Below are 24296 nucleotides of genomic sequence, written 5' to 3'. Positions count from 1 at the left end.
ACCTAGTCTTTTTCTAATTGCCAAAAATGCAGTACACATCTAGTATCTGTTATGAAGCAAAACCCACATCTGGAAATACACAGCCTGCACAGCATGTTTTGAATTACGGTGCACAAAAACATTATTTTCAAGTTAAAAGTAATAATGTAACAAACTGGGAGAGGATAGTTATTAGTATTCACTTCCTTTGTCACAATATTAACTTATTTTTCTGCACCCAATGCTGAGTAAGTCCACTGCAATCCTCTCTAGATATCAAGATCATGTTTATTCTTTATTAAGCAGAAAACCATCAGCTATGAACTTGAAACTTTATTTCAGTGAACTATAGGGAGAAATACAAAAGGAACTAGGAAAGGAACAGAAGGACTACAGATGTTGCGTACAACCCATGTTTTATTTGAATGTAAAATGCCTTTTTTCAAGCACAAAAACTAAATAAGTTAAATCTGCAGTACATGCAATGACAACATACACTCTATCACTGTCAGCTTCTGTTCCATAACCTTTCAGGAGGTTCTCTTTTCTTTTTCTTTTCTTGTGTGTGTGTTTTGCTTTAAGTATTTGGCGAGATCTGGTCCTCAAGTCTTTATGGGTTGAATAGTTAACATGGGTGATGGTCTGGTACACGTTTCCTGAAAGAAAGTCACATTATTGAAAATGGTATCTTTCCATTGAAGTCTAGCAGACTTTTTTTTAAGTAACAAGTTTTTTCCACATTACTATAAATTCAATGCCAATTATTTCCATGAGCACAAAAGATAAGAATTGCCTTGCTGGGTGAGCCCCTGACCCCTCAAATCCAGTATCTTGTCTGACACTGCCCAGCACTACATGCTTCTTGAGAAGATGCAAGCAATCCAAATGATAAACTGATAGAGATGATCTGTCCAGTAAGACTCTTTTCTTAATAGCTAAACACACAGGTGAAACCCCAAAGCATTAGATTTCATACCCCCTTCTAAAACTTTTAGTATTTATCAATATACTTTTATCAACTGGAGGTTATTTACTAAAATTCCAATTTTTAAATCTTTCCTGCTGGTGGCTATTTTAAAATTCAGTAAGGTATATAAAACAGTTCAAAATTTTCCCTCCACTATGCATTATTCATATTTATAAAAAACATTTATGGCCCATCCACCTAACTTTCGTTATTTTCTTCTGAAGTTTCTTAGAATCCTCTATGGACTTCATTAATCTAAATGTTTGCCTTCTTTGCAAATTTTGCCACCTCCATGTTCATTCCATTTTCCACTTCATTAGCAATCAGCCCATTTAGTAGAGATTTGTGGCACCCCACTATGAACTTTTCCCATGACAATCTGCTACTATTTTCTAACATCTGTTTCTATGAAGTTAAAATTAAGGATGAAATTCACCAATGTGGAATCCATGTGAGCAATGACATGAAGAAATGTGGGTTACACATTTAAGATTGGAGTGCTAGAAGTAAATATAATCTACCAATCAGCTGAAATAGGCAAAGTAATAGAAACAGACAGCAATAAGCAGTAGCAGATTACATTTCGGATATATTTTGGGCATCCAGATCATTTTTAAATCCCTAAAAGCTAAAATTGTAAGAGAATCAAAACTTGCCCTCGCCATTTAAACTGACAACAGATTTTTCCAATGAACTCCATTTAGCTCTATACACTGATCCAATGTTACGTCAACTATGGATATTCATTTTAACTAGATAGTGCTTGAACACTCTAATTTAAACATCACAATGATTTTGGAGAGTCAATTGCTTCTGCTACTGCAATCCTACTGTGGGAACAAATGTTAGAATTGAATAGTTTTATCATCAGGAAAAACAACCACCAAACTTATCTTCTGAGTTCAGAATACCTTGGTGCTGCTTTAATAATGTCATCCACACGAAGAATCATTTCTGCTGCTTCCGCTGCACTCAGCAGAACTTGTCTCTTGACTTGGAAGCTTTCAGTTATTCCCAGGGTAGCCATGTCTCCAATGACACCATCCTTCATATCTTTAAAAAGAAAGATATTTTGCCAGAAGGATGTTTTTAAAAGAAAAAGCTCGCTAATAATCTGCATTATACACAAAGCTGTCTAAAACAAGTTTAGATAAAAACTGCTAATCTCAACCACATATTATCCATGTCATATTCTACAGACATTATGTATTTTAAAAAAAGAGTTTATATTTATTACCTGTATTCCTCCACTTGTAAAGCCAGGTGCTTTAATGACTATAGGTATGTCTACACAGCAGCGTTATTTTGGAATAACTGATGTTATTCCAAAACAACATAATGCGTGTCTAAACTACAAGGCTTTAATTTCAAAATAATGTCGAACTGGAGGACTTCTTACTCCGAATCATGGTAACCCTCATTTTACGAGGCGCAAGGGAAGTCGAAGGAAGAGTGTTCTTCCTTCAACTTCCTGCTGTGTAAACAGCGTCAAAAAGCTGAAATAAACTATTTCGACTTAAGCTACACAATTGCCATAGCTGAAGTGGTGTAGCTTATTCCGACTTCAGCCCTGCTGTGTAGATGTACCCTATGAGTCCAACTATGCAGGGCTAAAAAGGAGATAATGTAAAATATTTCCAGAAGTAACCTAAAATAATTTCCTACATACAGAAATGTCAACTCCAAAATTCACCACCCTGGAACATTCCTGGATAAAGAGAGTATGCTAGGTTCCCTTGGGAAGCTGTGAATATCCCCTTTCCAACAGTATGAAACTTCTATTATTAAATGCCATACTGAGCTGCAATATGGTGTTAAAACTATGAAATTTTAAGTACATACTAGGGATATTAGCTATTGGTTAACTGAAAAGTCATCTAACAGCAAGAATTCTTAGTGGTTAGTCAACTATTCTATAGTCCCTGCGGGCAGGACCAGCAGCAAGTGCAATCCAGTCCCACTCCCAGGGAGCCCCCTGCCACCACATCCTGCTGCCTCCATATCAGAAGCATGGGGTGCAAAGCAGGAGCCAGTCTGTGAGGGCAGCCAGTTTAAAAACCAAGTTTCCTTCATGGACCGGCTGCCAGTATCAGAGGCAACAGCATGGGGTTACTGCAGCCTCCGTCTGTGTGGGGTCCGAGCAACTCATGAACATAGGCTGCTGGAGATGGGGGAAAATGTGGGGAAGGCTGCTACAGCAGCAGCCCGGACTGAGGGGAACCCCCGCTGACAGGGGTTGCTGCCGTGAAGCCATTCAGCCTGTGGCAAGCCAGGGCTCATTGAAGGCAGAGGCTGCTTCACAGCAGACTCTCTCACCCCACCCACTGCCACCTCTGATACAGAGGCAGCAAGGGGGGGTAGGGGACGAGAGAGAGAGAGAGAGAGAGAGAGAGAAATGTGAGTAGTTGACTATATTAGCCGCATATCATTTAATCAACTAGATGACTACTTGTTCACATCCCTAGTACATACAAGCTGTTAGAGCGCTTGCATGTATGAAGCTAATTTGTGGCAAGTTGGGGTGTAAGCCTACCTCACACTACGGATGTTAAATATCTGTTAAATGAATAGTCGATTAACCTCATGAATTCTCATCCGTTACCCGACTATTCTATAGTCCCAAGGGGTGGGGTCAGTGTGCTGTAGCCCCAACTCCTGAGAAGCCCCCTGCCACTCCGCACTGCTGCCTCTGTATCCGAGGCAGCATTGCGGGGGTGGCAGCTGCTCCTGTCTGGGATGGCGGGGGCAGCGCTGAGTTCCCAGACCCAGCACAAGCCAGAATTGAGCCAGGCTGCCTGCTCGCCTGGCTCCTAATATATTCTAAATGCAGAGATGCAGCAGTTCCCAGACCCAGCATGAGCCAGGATTGAGTTGGGCTGCTGGCCAGTCCACTAAAAAAAAATTACTGGGGGAGGGGGAAGGGAAATGTAATCTATAGCATTAACCTATGAGCTTTTTCTTAGTGGTTAACTCGACTACACTATTACATCCCTACCTCACACTAGACTGCCACTAGGGATGTGAATGGTTAATCAGTGAGGGCTGGAACAGCTCCATCCTTGTGGCAGGCAGGGGGCTGTTCCAGTCCTTCAGGGCCCACCACAGCAGCCCCTGTGGTTGCAGGCACTCCAGCTCACCTGCCTTCCCTTTATTCGGTTAACCAATTAAACAGGATTTTACATCCTTAACTGACATCCTAACTGTCCATGGAAACATGCACACTAAAAGTTCCACAGTGCAGACAAATCAACAAAAAACTTCCATCACATCATCATGCTTTCTTTCTATGCATGTGTGTACGTATTTGATATGCAAACACATGCATGAGGATATTAATGGCTAAAATTTTCAGGATACATTTACTAATTCTTTGCACTATTAGCTAACAAGTTGAAGTTACCATTTACGTATTATAGAACAAGTGTAGTCTTCTAATTTATAAATAAGTAGGTAGTAAGTTCTGACTATAACCATCATTCATATTACAACCATGTCAAAGTGGGTTTTTTCAACCTTATGTTACTCATCACTTTCTTTCAAATTCTTTATCTATTTATTAGATTTACCTGGTGTTGCTTGGGTCCTGGAGGACATGTGGAAGGGCCCCTCAGGGCAGGGGTCTCAGGATACATGGGGAGTGCAGGAGTCAGGGTTGGAGTGTGAGGAGGGGCTCAGGGCAGAGGTTTGGAGATGTAGGAGTTAGGGTTAGAGCAGTGTTTCTTAAACTGTGTTCCATGGCACACCGGTGTGCCGTGGAGAAGAGAATTCAAAATGGCCACCCTAAAAGGGGCAGGCGACCTTTTTTTTGGCTAAGTAACTTTCACCTGACCCTTCCCCCCCCAACCTTTTTTTTGAAGGGGGGGGGGGGGGGAGAATCAACAAAAAAATCCTTTGTGTTTCAGATTAAAAAAAATTATTGTTTGGTGTTCCTCGGTCCGGGTTAGAGGGTACGAGGGACTCAGGGTAGTGCAATGGGGTGCAGGAGCTGGTGGGGGCCACAGTGCGAACTGAGTTCTGTAGGGTTTTATGACAAGCAATCCCAATCCAGGCACATCCTATTGTCCAGGTAAAAGCAAACCCTTACTTTTCTTTAAGTAATGATAAGAGAAAAGCTGCATACTAAATTTGGTGGTCCTTAGCTCTTACAGTTTAGGAATTCTTGAAAAAAAAGACGGAGAGAAGCTCAAATATATAGTAGATTTTCACTGCCTAATGCTGCAACTCAGTCCTGATTGAACAACATTAACACTCCCTGATGCAATGTTTATACTTTAACCAGGAAGGTAAGAGAATAGCTTACAGTCATCTCATTTCCAAACAGTCGAAATAAACCATGAATTTATCTTCTAGCATAATAACCACAAAGCACTGGCACAACTACATTTTAAGACAGTATTGGAGAAAGCTAGTATTTTTATTCAGTGTATGAAAACATGATTCACATCTATCCAACTGAATATCTATTGATACAAGTAAGTGTAACTACTTTTCAAGCATAGATGTTAAGATTATACAGTGAAACCTTTGTTATCTGACACTGTTAATCAGAAAACTGTGTTAACCAGCATTGCCCCCAGCCGCAATACTGTCACAGGGGCCCAGGCCTGGCTTGGCTTACCATAATTAGCTTAAATAAAAAATTAAGTACTACTAATCATCTTTAACTCAAAATAGAAATGTGAGACCAACTGCCTCACAGTACAAAACTACCAATATTAAAAACGTGAGTTTTACTATTATTGGCCATTAGTTTTTTTTAGGTTGATGGGACCTTCAGATAACCGGGATTTTTAGATAACTGGAATGCCCTAATCCCCAAATGTGCCAGATAACACAGGTTTTACTGTACTTTACATCCTAATTACTTAAGGCAATACGATCCTGCCCTGACTTTATCACAAAGTTAAGTTTGATCCCAGTAAATCACAACAATGCAAAAACATGCATTCCATGTTATAAAAAGGACAAAAAAATTCAGTACAATACATATGGCTATAAATTTTCTCACCAAGTCCATACGTTGTTTTCCCTTCACTGTGAGCAGCTCTGAGTTGTGACACTAGATCTGCACTGTCATAGCCAGCATTATCAGCTAAAATGGTCGGGATCTAAAATAATAAATATGCATGACACCAGATCAAAAGATGTTTTAATTTCTCAAGCAAATCAGCCTACACAAACTTAAGGTTGCTTATTCACTCTTCAGTTACAAAGACAGTCGTGTATATGTACCTATATCTATATATAAAAAATAAAAGCAGAAGTTATCCAGTTGGAATTATCAACTAATGTTTTTCATTAATGTATCGATATACAAAATTATACTATGTGAACACTGGAAACAAAATATATTTATCTGCAATTAAACGGTTTGCAGTGATTTCCTGTGATCTGTGCAAAATAATTCTATACACTGAGAATACACGTTAATTTGCAGGCCAAAAGGAGATAGCTAGATTGGCTCAAAATATAGCTTAGAAAAGGTCCTCACCTGCAAGCTTAATTGATAGAGATATTAAACAATTATAACTTAATAGGATTTATTAAATGTACATATTTCAGTAAGAAAAAAAATTAGAAAATATAGGCTAGAACATGTATTATGAGGATATCATTCACTCAGGCTTGAGACCTCTGCAGGCAATACTAGAGGGAACATTAACTACGGTATTTTGGTAAGTTTTTTCCAATTTACATGAACTTGAGTACATTTTCTCATTAATCATTTCAAAACTGGTCTTATGGCACTTGTTCCATTTTAGGAATGTAAACTTGCTGATGAGCATTTATCAACATAACATTCTTCTACTCAATGAATCCAAGTGATGCTGCTACAAACTGTGTGTGGCCACTAGAGACAGTATTTTCTAAACTATACATTACCTGACTTTCTGAAAAACATTTTAACGTTTAAAATGTGGTACTGAAATCAGGTTTCCTAACTTTGTGTTCCAATATAAGCCAAGTTAGCATTTAATGAGCATTTTATTCACTTTCCATGGTAGTGTCTCATTTTTAACAAGTTGAAGCACAAGTTTTAAGTTTTTATGTAGGAAAGTTGAGAAAGTGATAGAGAATTTTTACTTTTGAAGCATTACTATAAACTCCCTGAATCAGCCACCTAAATCAGCTGGAAATATTGTGTGCTGCCTCTTCTACTGTTCTTTTCTGCCTTTAGCCTTAGGGCATGTTCACACAGCTAAGAAAAAACCCATAGCTGGCCCATGCCTATGATTCCAGTATGCAGGGCTTGAGCTGCAGGGTTGTTTCATTGCTGTGTAGATTTCCAGGCATGTGTTGGCCAAACAGACCCTGCTATCAAAGTTCCCACATCAGCAGTACAGGAATGCAGGAGCACCCTTAGGGACACTATTTGAAGAAAAACATTAACTTACCATTCTCAAGGCCTTCGCAAAAGACTCCATTGCAACAGATTCTTTGCCTGGTGTTCTGTTGGCAAGCTCTGTGACACCATGAGCCATCAGCATCTCTGAGCAACCTGTATATTAAAAGGATGTAAGCACCTTACGACCTGCCTTGAATGAGAATAAGAACTCACACAGTGCTGAACAGAAAAAAATGCAGAAGATAACTTGAATATTCACCTCCACCATAGACAGTTCGGGTATCTTTCACAGTTTGAGCAAGAACACAGAGAGCATCATGCAAAGATCTTTCAGCTTCATCTATAATCTGCTGGGTTGCTCCACGCAGAACTATGGTGCAAGCTTCACCTAAGAAGGTCAAAAACAGAAAAAACAAAGAGCTAAGAATATACCCAATTACAACAAAAAATAACTGACAATGAAAAACAAAGAGTCTCAAAGCATTTATGTTAGTTTTACATCATCCTGAGGAAGTTTTAAACTACTGGGAAAAAAATGCAGTAGTTGGCATTTCAGCGTACAAATGAAAATTTCTAACAAACCTCATTTATAATGTCATTTTCATCCATGCTCTGCTATAGAATAGGTGGTATTTATTGGCAAATTAATTATCTTGCTAGCATCAGATAAACCAGTAATTTAATAAGCTACATATAGATTAGAAATATTGACACTTTCTGGTTAATTAAAGTTAATGAAATCTATTCTAGAAAATTCCTAAAGGGTTGTCACTTGCCTCACCACTGTTTCATTAACCAAAACGGGGATGGAAAGGAGGGGAGACTTAAGTCTTAGGTCCCAATCTTGCAACACATATAAATGTACATAATGTAATATAATAAAATTAAACACACATACATATCTTTGCAGGATCAGGGCCTTAGCGTTGGCCAAGCTTTTAAGACAAAATGAAGCATCTAAAGCAGTGTTTCTTATACTATGTTCCGTGGAACACTGGTGTTCTGTGAAAAACTCGCAGGTGGGCCGTGACCGCCTCTTTGTTTGTGTCTTTTTTTGTCTGAATTTTTTTTTTTTTTGAAGAAAATTTTCATAGTTGTTCTGCATAAAAAAATTATTATTGTTTGGTGTTCCGTGGTCTCAAAAAGTTTAAGAAACACTGATCGAAAGTATCTAACCTTTAACAACCATTTAATGAACAGTTTAAATACAATGGTTAGTGATAAATGAATAAAGTTAATGGTTGCTTAGTGGTAAAACACTTACCCATAGCTACACCAGAGAAGTGAATGAGCTTATCTTCTCCAATCATAACCTCTTCAATGAGCTTACAGCTTCCTAGTTTTACCAGCTCTGGGTGATCAAAGGTTGAGGCAATTTCACCACCTATGAATATAAGTTAATGTTAAAGTACTTTTTTGGTTACAATCTAGGTCAACTTAGAAGATTTGAAGCTTCCTTTAACTAATACTTACACTACAGCTGATTCCCAGAGTCTCTAGTTTCATACCTTTTTTTTTTTTTTTAAAAGCTAGACTTTTTTGTAGTTGCAAAGCAAGGCTTTAAAGGGGGCATGTTTTCACTAAATTAAAAAAAGGTGGAGTCTAACTGTAGTTACCTAACATGAGGCAAAATCCTACTGAAAACAAGGCATTTGATAGTTTTTATATACAAGTCAGGAGGTCAAACAATGCTCTCTCAAATCTTTAGTGTGGCCTAATAATTCCCATGAAACAACAAACTCTCTTGTTTCCACCACGATTTTTGCCTTGTTGGACAACTAGTTACCTAACTTGAACTGAGAATAGACCTTTTATCTGTAACACCACCACCAATCTATTAAACAACTGAAACCAATGCCAAATAGTCTGAGTTTACAGAGAGCCTGAAACAATACCCCCACAGTTTAGACTGTTCCATCCTTTTCTATAGGTACTGAGATACCAATGATGACAAGAATGTTGTTATTTAAAGTATTTCACTACTCAAAGAGTACAAAAACGACTACAAAGTTTCCACCATTTCCCTGAGCATGTGTGGAGTGGTGAAGATGTATACATTAAACATGAAGGACCCTACTGGTTTCATTTTCTGAAGCAGGGACTCAGCTCAAGAGTTTGGGAAATTCAACCTTATACATTCTTCTGTTTCAAAACTCCATGCTTCTGGCACTAAAATATTAAGGGGGCCTAGATGTATATAATGGTTGTTTCATCTCTACAAAGCATTTTGAGATCTACCAATTAAGACTACATTACTTTAAATTTTGAATTAAATCCAATTATTTCATTAAAAAAAGATCTGCTAGATGGAAAAACACATCGAATAACCAACTATTTCTTATTTCACGCTAATGCTTGATTAAAATGAGGGTAGCTCCTTTTAGACTATAGAGTCACTTCACTGATTAACAGCATACTAAATAAGTTATATAGAGCTACAGTATGATCACTGCACACAAACATATGACTTTTAAACAATACAGTCTTAAAAATCATATATGTATTCAGACATTTAATTTATATACTATTATAACAAGATTTCTTACACTCCCCAAAAACCAAACAATACTATACTGAGGCACGTCTTTTCTGCAGCAGATCTATCCCATTTTTCTTTCATTCTCTCTATTTTGGTTACTTAGGCTCCTGAATACATAGTTCTGAAGGTTATTTTAAGTTATTCACAGGTAACCTTTAAAATACAGCCTCTTCCCTGTCAAATCTGAAAAGCCTAAATAAGCATATTTATCAGCATGCAACACTGCAAGGCTCATGAGTTTGTGCCAAATGACAACAGTAAGTTTAAACTTAAAACAGGAAACTTAAGAAAGTTTAGCTCAGTTTCCATCTCTTCTCTGCTCACAATAGTACTATCTGGGATGTCGATACCTGTCCAATAGCAAATTTTACAGAGGCCAAAAGCCATCAAGAATATAAGCATAGCCATATTTGGTCAGAACAATGGTTCATCTAACTCAGTATCCTGTCTTCTGACAGTAGCCAGGAGAACAGGGCAGAACATGACAGTTATTGAGTGATCCATCCCGTTGTCCAGCCCCAGTTTATTATAAGATTGGCTATCAACATTGTATTTGGTGTGAGATCTCAGGTCAGGTCAAAATTGATCTAGGGTGAAAGACTGGTCTGAGCGGAAAAAACGCAAATATTTTATAATTTTTGGTGTAGTGACACCAAGAGCATAAGGTTTCATCCCTCATGAATGGTAATTAGTTTTGGGTGGATTTCACCTTAGAAGAATAATTCTTAGCACTTTGTGTTTAATTCCTGCCCCATCCTCCCACATAAAATATTTGACTCCTCCCACTTTTTACATTGTTTCATTTTAAGAAAAGCAGTTAAAATCAAATTCATTTATGGAATCACACATTAACATGTACCAGAACTATTCAAATGTCAACACCCAAGACATACTACAATGCAAGATTCATCTCTATACCTGTGACGAGTGCCAGACGTTCCACGCCTGCAAAGTCTGCATGTTCAATGGCCATAACACCAGCAGCACCAAACAACTGTTCAGGGTAGTTATAAATCAGTTGCCTATAATTAAAGCACACACATACACATATGCTACAGAAAGACTGCATCTTTCAAAATTGTATCATAGCAACAGAAGTAAACCTACTTCAACATGAACATAATTGAATATTTATACTTAAGACTGCAAAAGCACTCAGCATGCAAGGCACTTCCCAAAGATAGAAAATATCCTTGCACAAAGAGCATACAGCATGAGAAGAGTAAAACAAGTTCTAAGGTTGTAAGTGGAAACTAAAGATGTTAATAAACAAATTGACTACTCAAATAGTCGATATGGGGGTTAGCTCTCAGGGGCGGCGCAAGCTGGGACTAAGTAGTCCCAGCTTACATCACTTCTGGGACCGCTGCGGCTCTACTTCTAAATGTAGTAAGAGCGTACTACATTTAAAAAGCAGAGTCGTAGCAGGGGACCCAGATCTGGCGGCTCTTTCTACATTTTAAAAAGCAGAGTTGCAGTGGTCTGGGACCCACTGCAAGCGGTGACTGCTCAGTCACGGCTCACGATGGATCCCCCGCTACACCTCTGCCTCCCTTGTTCCCCTCTCTCTTCCTTACGGAGACGGTGCTGGGGGGAAAATGGCTTTTAAGTGCCAGCTCCTGCTCACCCCCCCTTGCTGCCTCTCATACAGGGCTCATCTAGACTATGAGGAATGGTTGAAAGAAAAACATATTTCACTGATTAACTGGCTGAAGGGGGGTGGGGCAAGGGCTGCTCCAGCTCTGCCAGAGCAGCCACCATCTGCAACACACCCAGGTCTTTCACAAATGATCATGAATGATCTGTTAACTGCCTTATGAGGCAGCCTGCCAGAACAGCCGGCAAGCCTGGTAAATGGAGGGCAACCACAAAGCAGTTGGCATGTTTGGCACAAAATCAGAGTCGGAAATCTTACTGAACAAAAGCAAAAGGATCGTGCTCCTTCCTGCCTGTTTCTACAGGACGTTACTGTCATGTCACCCATTATATCTAGACCATCAGTTCTCTCATTATGGGAGGGAATGCTGTGTGTGTCCAAAAACTGCTTTCAACCCCAGTATATTTATGTAAAGGCAGGTTTCCAGGAGGATGAGGTAGGGAAATTATATAGAATATGCCACCTGAATGACTTCTAAGGTTCAATGACTTGTAGAGATGAGGTCCCAGGCTCCACAAAAGTATATAGTCTCCACAAAAGGGGGAGGGGAGCACAAAGAGCCTTCAGATGGTGTAAACTGCTCTCAACCAAGATCACAAAGTAATTGCTCTGATGTAATCACAGGTTGATTAGCCAATGAAGGAATGGTAGAGGATCTCCTTATTACCTCTGTTTAGGCTACATTTGTGGTCTGGCCTGCTTCCTTTGTGGTGCAGGCAGATCTTTGAGCCACTTGTGAATCTGTCAGTAAGAGTGTAGCCTCATTTCATCAGTCAAAAGATCACAGCCTTCAAATGGCAGGTCCTCAGCAACAGTAGTAAGTATATGAGATTAATAAATAAAGAGATCAACTTAAGAGTTTATTGTAGGAATCCCAAAAGCAGGTCTTAAGGAACATTAAAAAACAGGGCTCTGCAGACTAGCTCCAAAAAATGTTTTATATGTAGCAAGTGACATAGTATGTTCCATGAGGAGAGATTAGCAATATGAGTCGTAAGAAGTGTTATGGCTAACAATGAAAAGGATGGCAGTGACAGTAAGAAATAAAGGCTTAGGCACATAATGCCCAATGAAATCAATGGAAGTTAGGTCTCTAAATAGCTTTGAAGATCTGGGCCACAGATGATTCAGAACATGAGGGTAGATGTAAATAGATTCTTGTACTCAATTACAAGTAGCAGCAAAGGGACAAGGGAGAGCATGGAAGGATTTAAAAGGAACGGGACTGAGAATGGTCATAACGACATGTAAGAAAATAACTTTGTGGTTGTGTTTTACATGGAGTGAAATGGAGTGGATAAGAAGAGATACTGGACTCAGTGAAGAGGATATAATAAATTGATCATAAAGGACTGGATGAATGTTATATATGTGGGTAAAAAGAGCTGGGTCTTAAAAATGTTATGAAGCAGTAAGCTTTTAACAATATACAGTAGACTTCTAATAATCCGGAACCTTTGGGACCTAGGTGGTGCCAGATTATTCGATATGCCGGACTATCAGGAGGTACTATAAAATGGTACAGACTATCAGGAGGTACTATAAGATCGTATATACTGTATATAAAATGTTTTTAACCTTTTTATCATAGCACTAGCACTGTCCAACGTGTCACAATGCCAGTTGCAGACTGACTCGGTCCCATCCAGTTTCGCTCAGTTCAGCTGCTGCCTTGTGACTCGTTTTTTGCCGAAGCTCACTCACTAGGCTCTTGCTATTTTGATGCCAGACTATCGGGAGTGCCATATAACTAGATGCTGGACTATTGCGAGTTTTACTGTAGAATGTGGAGGACATAGTCACCTACTTTATTCCTTACACATTAAACACATACCTGTTAATAAAGCAATTTATTCCATGCTTAAGAATGCGTTCAACCTTCTCTTTCATTTTTTCTTTTTCGGCTTGTTCTATTTCTGCTACCTTTGCTGTCGAATCCACTCTTACACGAGAGCCAAAGACCTAAATTAAAAACAAATACAGTAAGACTCCAACTGTCCGGCATCCAGTGGTCCAGCTTTCCCAATAGTCCAGCAACAACTGGAACCCGGAAATGCTACGGCCAGCCAAACAACTGGAGCTGCTGTGGGCCCCATGGGTGCTCGCGGCTGGGAAAGGGAAGGGGAGAAAAAGGAAAGGGGATTATACCCCTGTGATGGGTCTGCCGGGTCCTGCATTGCGACCGGCCAGGGGGTGGGGGTAGGCAGGGAATGGCTTTGGCAAAGGGCAAACCCTCCTCCGTTTTGCAGGAAGGCAGGGGAAGCCCCACGCCGCCATCAAACGTAACCAGGAGGGGAGCGGGCTCTCCACCCCCCAGACTGCAGTAATTATTGCAGAGCAGGGGGGTGAGGGGCAGCGCTGCAGGACCAACTCGGCAGCACCCCAACTGCTCTGCAGCTTCCCCAAGTCCGCCACTCGTCAGTTTCAGCAGCGGCGGACTTGGGGAAGCAGCGCCGAGCAGAGCAGCTGGGGTGCTGCCCGGGTGGTACCGCAGTGCCGCCCCTCACCCCCCTGCTCGGCGATAACTACTGCAGTCTGGTGGATAGGGAGCCCACTCCCCTCCCGGAAACTCTCAGGGGCGGCGTGGGGCTTCCCCTGCCATCCTGCAAAATGGCGGAGGGTTCGCCCCTCGCCGTGCCATTCCCCGCCCACCCTCCTGGACGCAGTGCGGGTCCCCACAGACCCGTCACAGCCCCCCGCCGGAGTATCTCCCAATACTCCAGTATATCCGATAATCCGGCACCACCTAGCTTCCAAAGGTGCCGGATTATCGGAAGTCTAGTGTATATAAGATTTGAAAATTAACTTAATTTACAAAGAAGATTTCTACTACATTAATTACCTACCTTAATTTTATCTGTATCCATGCCAGTGTTTGCAATAAGTATCTTTGCATTTTCAATTCTTTTGGGCTGGTTGACGCCAATCTTTTTGTCTAGCAGAAAGCCTAAAATGAAAGAGAAAGTAGCAGAATCTCAGCAGGCCTTAAAATATTAAAAGGACACCTTCTGAAATGTGTCAAACATTTATAAAGATTCACCTAAATCTAATAGCAATGCTTCCCGGAAGCAAATACAGAGAGATGTATATAACTCACGTATAAGATTAAATTTCAATACTCATATAAATCTCTGAATAAAACATACCTTCATCTAAGTAAGAGTCCACCAGACTTCCACCTAGTTTCTTGATAATATGGATAGCTTCCAAATTACCAGATCCTTTCAGTCTAAGAACAGCTTCCACTGCTAGTTTAGTAAAGTGGTCTTTATGATGAGTAAGTAGTTTTGAGGATAATGTGGTTCCTGCAATGTTCATTAAGTCTTCACGGAACTTTATTTCATCATCTCTAAAGTAAACACAATGTAGCCAAGTGAATAAAATTAAATAGACAGGCCTGGAGCAGTAATTTAACTGACAATGACAACCACTACACTCATATATACACATTTATATAATACATTTTTCCTCATCATTCTTGAAGTGATGAGCAAATATTTCACCACAGAACACACTCACTACTTAGGACATGAATCTGAATAAAAACACCTCTTGAAAAGGAGTTGGTGCTCAATGAAAAACAAACCACTACATGGCATGCTGAACTTCTTCATGCACATATTGACGCTTCGCACTTATCTAGTGCTTTCACCTATGCAGCTCAAAGCACTTAATGGCGTGTAAGAATCATCATCCCCATCTTGCAGATGGAGAAAGGCACAACTAGAAACAGTACTCTGACCTGGTTTGACATAAGGCAAGTTGCTTATTTCTTAATGGGCATGACTGGGAAGATACATGGAAGGTTAAGTTGTCATAAAGAACATGCTGGAGTCAAGGTGGCTAGTTAAGATCAGCAGTAATATCCTGATATTAGTAAAAAAGCACAAATATGAGAAAAACTGAAGGTCAGATTACACAAACAGCACATGCTGTACAGAGATTTGGGCTGGAAAAGTAACCAAGTAAATAATCACAAAGTGCACGATGCAACATATAGTTAGGAGCTAGTGTTTTAAAGAAGTGTTACTGTATTTAAATCCTGAGCTTCATTTGCAACTTCGAATGCCTACATTAGCCACCCTAATTTGAACTAGGATGGCAGTGTAGACATACCCTTACTGAGCTCAATTCTCAGTTAAAATAAAGCCTCATACCACCATCTTGGCTGTGTAAAGAGGTCTTTAAATTAGCAGAAATGACCCAGAAAATGCCCCTTGTGCAGATGCCTAGCAATGGCAAATATTCTATATGGCCATTTGCAGCCTACTACTTGCAAATTTTGTTGAAGGGGACCATATTATTTTTGGACAAATTATACTCTGGTTAAACGGCTATATTTTTTAGTATTTTAAAATAATTTGTTTTTTTAAATGTCTTTACAGGTTTTTTTATTTAAAATATTGCCTATACCATATTATATTTGAAAGTAAAGAAATAAAGAAAATCAAAACATCAGTTTTTCTTCCACTGACTAATTTTCATCTACATTTAACAACACTAGTCATGACAACCAAAGAAGGTTATTAGTGTACATTTAAGGTATTTACTAACCCATGATCCACTGCAGATTTCAAGAGGGCCTCTCTTGCTGTTTTTGTAGCTTCTCTCCAACCTGCAATGATCGTTTGAGGATGAATCTTCTTAGAAATCAATGATTCTGCCTCCTATTAACATAAAAAGTGTAATTTATTTCAACATCAAATTTGAAGTGAAGAGACCAATATATTCTGAAAGATAATTTAGTCTTTTCAACATTAAAAAGGAGACATTTGATTAACAACATAACTAAAATGATCAGAATAACTTTAACATGAATGATTTAGGAAATATATATATTTATCTTCTAATCCTGCAAATACAGATGTTGTCATTCATGCTGCTACTAATTCCAACATAAGCAACAAATATGATTCAAGGACCACCCTGAATAAAGATCATCTGGAAGCTTTGTCTAGTGCAAGCCATACCTATATTTTGAACAAGGAAGGATTTAGTCTAAAAATATGCAATTCTGCATTGGCTTCCTGTTCACATAAAGGTGCAATATAGGGTACTGGTAAGAAATCTTCAAAGCATTGGTTGGCCTGGGATTCAGTTAGCATGGAGATGACCTATCACCTTAAGCCCTGTCATTTCAGTTAAAATCAACAGATGTTCTTGCTGTCCGTTCCCCAAGCTAAAATCTCTAAGCCTAGTGGCAGTCTCTGTTAGCAGGAGATCCTTGCCTTTGAAATTCCCTCCACTGGTATCCCAGAGTCAAAGCTCAATAACCTTCAGAGTCAGGATGACAGTTAACTGGTTCAATGGATGCTACCAAATCAATTTAGGTCTTCCAAAAATTAAACATTTACAAAGCCTCTCAAAAATGTTTTTCTGAATTCACTGGGGAAAAAAATATTTACTGGGAGTCTTTTCCTAAAGTGCTTGCAATCAAACTCCGTATCATTCTGCTAACCGCAAGAGCCAGAAAATGAAACTGATAATGAAACTGTTTTACTTTTTGCATATCAGGGAGGAAGACAACATAAATGAAGTAAGTTTATTTTAAAAATCCTTTCAATTATAATAATGTAAGATGTTATACAATAAATACCAACAGAACAGTGATCCTCAAGGACCTCTTAATGCCAACTGACATAAGGTAAGGGTACATAAGGATTTTGGGGATCCTCTGGGTCTGGTGCCTACATGCTAGTCAACCAAATACCACCATGTAAGGTCTTTAATGATAATCCATGTCACACCGGTCACCATAATTATGATGTGCATGTACACACAATATGTAAGAAAAAGTTAGGTTCTCTAGGTCTGCGAGTTAGGGGAGGCCCTCAAAAGATGATCCAAGCAGGGATGATAAAATGCTCCTCTCTCTGAGCCTGATCATGTGCACTGAGTGCTTTAGGGTTCATACTGGATGCCAATTTACACTGAGCAAAATGTTAATAAAAGATTGTGGGGACTGCGGGAAAATATAGCAAATGTTAATTGGTTTAGGACTAAAAAGCATATAACAAACAGCTTTGGGTTTGTTTTTGTGAAATTGGGAGACGGTTTCCATGCAACTGTACCCATAGTTCCTTTCCAGGATGTATTCCTCCCCTTAAACTATCCTCTGTTCAGGATATTGACACCATGATGCAAACTGCTGGCCCCTTGCTGTGTCTGTCTCTCTCAATCAGGTTTATTTTAGGGTAGTTTTCCTGGCAACCTGTACAGATGACCCCAACTATCCTTTAATTTGTGGAGGCAAGCCTCCAATAGGCGTATCTTATGAAGCAGGAATCTCATCCAATTTGGTTCAAACACTGGAAACGGACTTGGGGCAAGCTATCATGTAAAACACAAGTCCTGTAAGTTAAGTTTAGGCTCTAGAATACACGTTATGAATGTTTTAAATACAACCATTTGTTTCCAATATTCTTACTTTCTATCACTTGAATCTTTGTTCTTTTGATAGATTTATTCATCGCTTCACTCTCTCTGCCCTATAAGTGCTACATATAAAGTAAGGTAGTGACCCTGAGTTTGATCTTGTAAATTGATTTTTGAGTAGCAAATCTGAGAGTTCTCCAGGTGTTCAGTAGAATGGGGATGGGTACTCCAGAAGGATGCTTGGTAAATTACTATTGCTACCCTGAACAAAGAGGGAGGATTGGTAGAGGCCTGGAAGATAGTATAGTAGACACAAACACCAGAGTTACAGACTGACCAGTCAAAAGGACACCCTATGGAACTAGAAGTAACTAGTCAGCAGCAGAGACAAAAAGAAGGAAATACCATACTGTGCCTCTATTGCATCTTAAATGTAAGCATATCTGGGCTACCTGTCCCCACCCCTATGGGAGGGGCAGCCACTTAAGGTGAAGATGCTGATGTTCACAGGCACAGCTGTGGTGGGTCTGTTGGCCATTCCCTGCCACTGGATTGCTGCAGGGACAGGACAGTGGGGAGAAGCACCGAGAGCTGAAACTCCAAGGGTGCAGGGCAATCTCCTCCAGCTTAACCCAAAGGAAAGAAACAGGAATAGGTGAGGGAGCTGCTTGTAAACTAGGCAGTGCTGCAGGTTCTTTAGTGCCAGGGGCTGCCTTTGCACAGATCTCTCCCAGCCTTAGCTGGAAGAGACAGGCTGTAGGGTATATGAGAATACCATAACTTTTGTGCAGATTTACAAATGTTTCCCATGGTGTCCATAACTCTGAGGTTGCACAGTATTTGTGTTGCCAAAAGCTGGAGGAGTCACAGAGCTGATCCACAGAAGGAACAGACAAGACATCCTCACATTAGGGCAGGTGGTAACAAAATGCCTGACAACCCCCAGTACCTCCAAGAAGCAACACAGATAGCATCTAAAAGTTTTGTTCCTATTTCTACCAATTTGATAAGTAATATACTAATGCTTAATGCACTGGTGGCACCCTCTGCAGTGTTCCCTGTAAGCTTTGCACTTGTGTGGATGCTCAGGAGAGATTAAAATGCTGTCCAACTAATTAGCAGAATACCTACTGTTAAGTTATTTGTTTCTACTAAAGGTGCACACACAGACATGCTGAGGTGCACATAAAAAAGTTATTCCACACATGGATGAAAAAGATTATGCTGTCTATGGTATTTGGTATCAGAGCACTAAAATGCCAGATACAGAAAACAATGTTTAAAAACAAAACTTAAATTACCCTAAGTAATTCAGCTGCTAGTACAGTTACAGATGTAGTTCCATCACCAACCTCGTCATCTTGAACCATTGACATGTCTAAAAGAGAATACCACTATGTTAGTTTATTGAGTCAAGTATCCTGTACTGCTCAGTACTAACTACAAATATTTATATACATACACAATAGTTTGGAAATCAAACACTTTTTTTTAAAAAGTACATAGGGTAGGATTCCCTGCAGTAACAGTCATATTATCAACATGCTTTTTCATCAAAAGTAAAGAAACTAGCAAACAAACATCCTCTGAGCAAAAGTGGTATTTAATAATTAACCTATAAGGAGATTTCAAATATTCATCAAACTTACCAACCAAAACCTTGGCAGCTGGGTTGTCAACTCCAATAGATTTAAGGATGGTTGCACCATCATTGGTTACTGTTACTGTGCCATCTCTTCCAGAACTTAGAAGAATCTTGTCCTGTTAGGATGTAAGATTAAGGACACCAATTGAATATGTACTTCATGTTAACAGTGGTAAAGACAGCTAAAACTATGGTATCAGAACCAGCAGATAACTTACCATGCCTTTAGGTCCCAGAGTGCTCTTAACCAGGTCTCCAATGGCAATGGCACCAATGAAGGATGACTGGAATAAAAGTGAACAAGCATCAGGTAAGGGATCATTACTTCTTTAGTAAGAGTAAGCATCAGAAGGTTAAACCATAACACCAGGGATTACAAGAACGTGCCCTCTTAAGGGCAAGCTACACAGCAGGACTAAAGCCAAAATAAGATAAGTCCGGGTTCGGCACTGCGCATGTGCCACGCACCTGGGAGCAGGGCCAGCCCAGATTGTTCGGCGGGCGCACATAAATGGCCCGGCGGGCGCCATGGTGCCCAAGGGCACAGCATTGGGGACCACTGAGTCAGAGCATAAGAGACGTTGCTCTGCCTGTCCATTATATAACCAGCACCTCAACAGCACTCATCAGCTGGGAGAGAAACTCCATGGAAATGCCTGCTTAATCCCTACAAATTTAGGTTAGAGCAGTCTCTGTACAGATGAAATCTTCAAAAAAGTTATATGTCAACAAGTCTGTATTACTGAGCAAATTAAAAAAAAGGGGTCAAATTTGGCAGTTTTATTTCACATGAATGGGAACTTAAAAGAAACCCTGCTCCAAAACTTTGATCCTTGGTCCAAAAACCTGGAAGAAGCAGACCATCTCAACAAAACAGATGCAGCCTGAACAGGTAAAGTTAAATGCAACTGAAAAAAGGCTCTTGTAATTAGGGCTCTGTGTAAACATGTATTTTAAAGAAAATTCACTATTGTACATTGGCAAAAAATTTCTAGGAAGTTTGCATGGAATTAATTTTACACATACATGCTCACAGCACTCCATTCTTCCATACAAGCACTCAAGCAGCCTTATTCTTTTGATTACACAGAAAATTCTATTCTTCTGGATGCCCACAATATAATGCAAATTACCACATACGCTCGTAGTAGACTTGATTGAAAACATTTTCTTTAAAATATATTTAAAAGATCACCATTTTGGGGAAGGGAGGCAATGTCATTGTTTCAATGCCCACCATTACCATGCGATTTACACAGGCTCTTTCTTATAATGGAAATTATCAAGCAACCTTAGCTATAGAAGGTGCTACCAATTCTGCTGATAATTCAACTCACCAATCGAGCAGTTTCTGCTTTTTCTTCATCAGCTCCTGCCTTGAAAATATTCACAGGTGCTAGGGAAAGGGATGCCTAAAATAAAAGTTATCATAATGTAACTTAGCTCCATCATTTCATCTTTAAAACCCTTCAAAAACATTAGTTGCTTTGTTATTGTTGAATTCCAGTGCTTCATATCCCTTATTCCTAGGTAAATTTTAATGAATGAATCTTTACATCACCATCTAAATCTTTAAAAAAAAAATCTTCTCTTCACTGACACTCTATAGAGTCTCTTAAGCTCAGGGGCACCAAAAAGACTCAAAGTGCTGTCTCCAGAAGAACAAATATAAGATTTTCTGCCCAAGACTGCCAACAGAATCACCAGCCCCCTAGGCAAGGTGATGGGGGCCCAGTTCCAGAAGGGGTGAGGTCATGCCCTTTAATGCTACCCAGCCCTCACCATTCTTGGCTCAGGTGGCAATTTAAAGGGTCCAGGGTTCTGGCCACTCCTGTGATAGCACCAGCCAGGAGTGTCCAGCTTGTTAATTGCTGGGCCCCAGGAAAGCTCATCCACACCCACTCCCTGTTTCTGCTCTGCAGAGCACAAGTGACAGATTTACTGGAAACTGACCAGATCTCTCTGGCTGAGATGTCTTCTGTGCAGAAAGTTAAGTAGCTCCTGAAGGGAATGCAGCTATTCTCTGCTAGCCAACAGCCCTAGAGGACCATTACCACTTGGCATAGTTTAGAGGAGCCAGCTTTTAATTACAGCAAAGTCCAGACCAGCCTATCAGAAAATTTGGAAACCAGAACCTTTCTTTCTCCACTGCTCTGCTGTACCCAGCAGAGAACTGGAGCCAGTAATTTCTACTTTTTCTGAAATTACTGAAAAGGACCAAACATTTTTAAATCAACAGTATCACAATTTTATTTCCTTACCTTTCCCAGGTCACTTTACACCATACTAGTAGTCAGTATCTTTCAGCCCATTAAAATCAGAAATCTAAACTTAATCATGGCCCCCACCACATCAGCATAAAACTGGAACGAAGTTGTGCACCACCCTAAAATGCTTTCTAAAGCAAACTGGGGATTCTTCGGAACCAGGTGCAAAGGAATATACAATGGTAACAGGATGGTCAGATATTCATAGTGTATTCAATTCAACAAAGCTGCAAGCTTTTCACATAGTGGACTGTTTGACAAAGAGTTGAGACAATGCAAGAAGAGCTCTCTCAGGGAGGAAGTTTAGCAGTTCTCAGTTAGCAGCTGCCTTATGTGCAGACACACAGACACTTCGAGCCCTAACGTATTTCTCCTTGCTCGAGATGGATGATCCCGTTACCCAGGTAAAGCCAAACCCTGGAGTCCCGCAGCAAAGCAGCTGCTGAGCTGTCCCCGCCTCTCTCGCCAGCAGGCGCGTTGGGCGTCGGCCCCCAGCCCGAGAGCATCGGCGAGGCCGGGCCTCAGCCTCTCTACACCCACGAGGGGGGGGGGGGGGGGGGAGGGCGGCGGTGCCCAGGCACAGGCCAGGCGGCGGCCGCACATGGCGGGCCTGCGGGGACTCGGCCCGCGGCAGGAAGCCGCTCTAGAAACTTCTAGGCCTGCGCCCGGTGACTAACGGTCCCGGGCGGGACCAGCGGCCCATTTGGAGCCCCCGGCTCGCTCCCCGGGGCCCACAGGCCGGGCCGCGCCACCCGCCTTACCATGGCGACGGTGAATCGGCTACCAGCGTCCTGCCTGCCGCGAGCCCGTCCCCAGACCACGAGTTACCCCCAGCAGCCACCGGAAATGGCGTCGTCTCCAGCGCCGCGCGCCCACCCTCTCTGCCGGGAGGAAGCGGAAAGGCGGCCTCGGCCTCCCCAGTGGCGGAGCGCGTCCGCGCCGTTGGACGTTGCATTCTGGGAGTTGCAGTCCTAGGCGGGCCAAAGGGGTCCGACCGCAGGGGATCCCGAGCAGCTCGGAGAGGGCCCGCCGGGAGCAGGGGGCTGTCCCGTAATGCGATCGCTGGGGACCACCCCCCGCAGCAGCGGCCTCCACCCCGCGCCTTCCCGAAAGCGTGTGGGTGGAGGGGCTAGGACGCAAAAAGATTCCCTGGGCCTCCCTGCTGAAGGCAGGTCCCCGGTAAAGTGACGCCTCCCTCAGCCAGGTCGCAGGCAGGTGAGGGAGGACTGGGTGCATGGGGGAGGCTGTCAGGGAATAGGTAAAGGAGCCCATGGGCCGGGGAGGGGCTGGGAGATGTCTAGAAGTCCCATTCAGAATCTCCACCTCTCTCCTCATCCTTAACTAAATCTGCTTTTCCTCACCCACGTTAAATAAACTTTCTGCTGTACATTATTTCAGCTACATTACAAGTTAAACAGGCTGGGGGGGGGGGGCGTCTGGGCATAACTACCATTTAACACGTTTCTATGGAAAACAAAGTAGTCCCGGGGCATTCTACACTAGGGTGTCTGCACTACAAAGTAAGATCGAAGCTGCCACTGGTCAATCTTCCAGGGTTCAAATTAGCAGTCTAGTTAAGACAGCCAGTTTCAGTGAGAGGGGCACTCTAGGCAATGCTAGTAACCTTGCTTTCAGAAGGAATAAAGGGAAGGCGAGGGGAGAGTGTTCTTTCTTCAACTTCCTGCAGCATAGACAGAGTCAAAACCATGTTAAGCTACTTTGATTTCAGCTATGCAACTAGCATAGCTGAAGTTGTATCTCTTAATTCAACTTTGTCCCATAGTGTAGACATACCCTCAGAGACAAATCAAAATATATAGAATCATGAGCTTTCATGAGTAAAACTTGTTTTTAAAGTTACAGACTAACACAGCTACCCCTTTGAGATCGGAACTAAGAATGCATTTTCCTATGGAAACAAACGGCTGACAAACAAACCTTTTCAAATGCAACCCATTTGTAAGTTGAGAACTTCCTGCATTTCTATCTGTAGCTTCATCAATACAGTCCTGTGACCTATGCTTATTGTTGAACCAGTAGTTCATTTTGTATGTTGAGTTAATGCAGATTCAAATTTACAGTCCTGGCCACTGTAATTTTACAAGGCTGTTTTAATACTTTTGCTGGTGCTGTTAATTCAGTCACGACACACTAACTTCTTGTGAGTAAGGGGACGACAACTAATTTTGCTATCAGTCTTGAAGAAGACTTCAGTTCTATGGAAAATATCCCATATTTCTTAATTAGTGTATCAATTTAAATGACACCACACAAAAAGTAATGTTTTTCTATATATTACGAAGATGTAACACCTCAAAAATACTTACAAATATTTTTATGGCCACCAAGGAAAAATTCAAAACTTAAAAAATTATATAAACTCATGGAGGATAGGTCCTTCAATGTCTATTAACCCTGTGGGCGGGATGGTATCCCTTACCTCTGCTTGTCAGGACTGGGAATGGGCAGCAGGGGATGGATTACTATGTCCTAGTAATACTACAAAAATAGAACAGAGGCA

General features: G+C 41.0%; 1 protein-coding gene across 1 annotated transcript; it reads right to left on the bottom strand.

Annotated features, from left to right (window-relative positions):
* Positions 1-378: 378 nt before the first annotated feature.
* Positions 379-22680, bottom strand: CCT2 (chaperonin containing TCP1 subunit 2). Its single transcript, XM_006121574.3, has 16 exons — positions 22537-22680; positions 20846-20920; positions 19727-19792; positions 19513-19624; positions 19165-19241; positions 16043-16155; positions 14635-14837; positions 14335-14435; positions 13323-13450; positions 10750-10853; positions 8557-8676; positions 7552-7680; positions 7342-7445; positions 5955-6054; positions 1858-1999; positions 379-635 (listed from the first exon to the last, which is right to left on the bottom strand). Exons 1-16 carry the CDS (start codon positions 22537-22539, stop codon positions 605-607), a joined length of 1608 nt encoding a protein of 535 aa, XP_006121636.1. The 5' UTR covers positions 22540-22680; the 3' UTR covers positions 379-604.
* Positions 22681-24296: the final 1616 nt, after the last annotated feature.

This window comes from Pelodiscus sinensis, chromosome 1 (assembly GCF_049634645.1).
Source record: "Pelodiscus sinensis isolate JC-2024 chromosome 1, ASM4963464v1, whole genome shotgun sequence".
Classification (NCBI taxonomy): Eukaryota; Metazoa; Chordata; order Testudines; family Trionychidae; genus Pelodiscus; species Pelodiscus sinensis.
The sequence above is the reverse complement of the archived record's forward strand: the minus strand, read 5'-3'. Positions and strand labels throughout refer to the sequence as shown.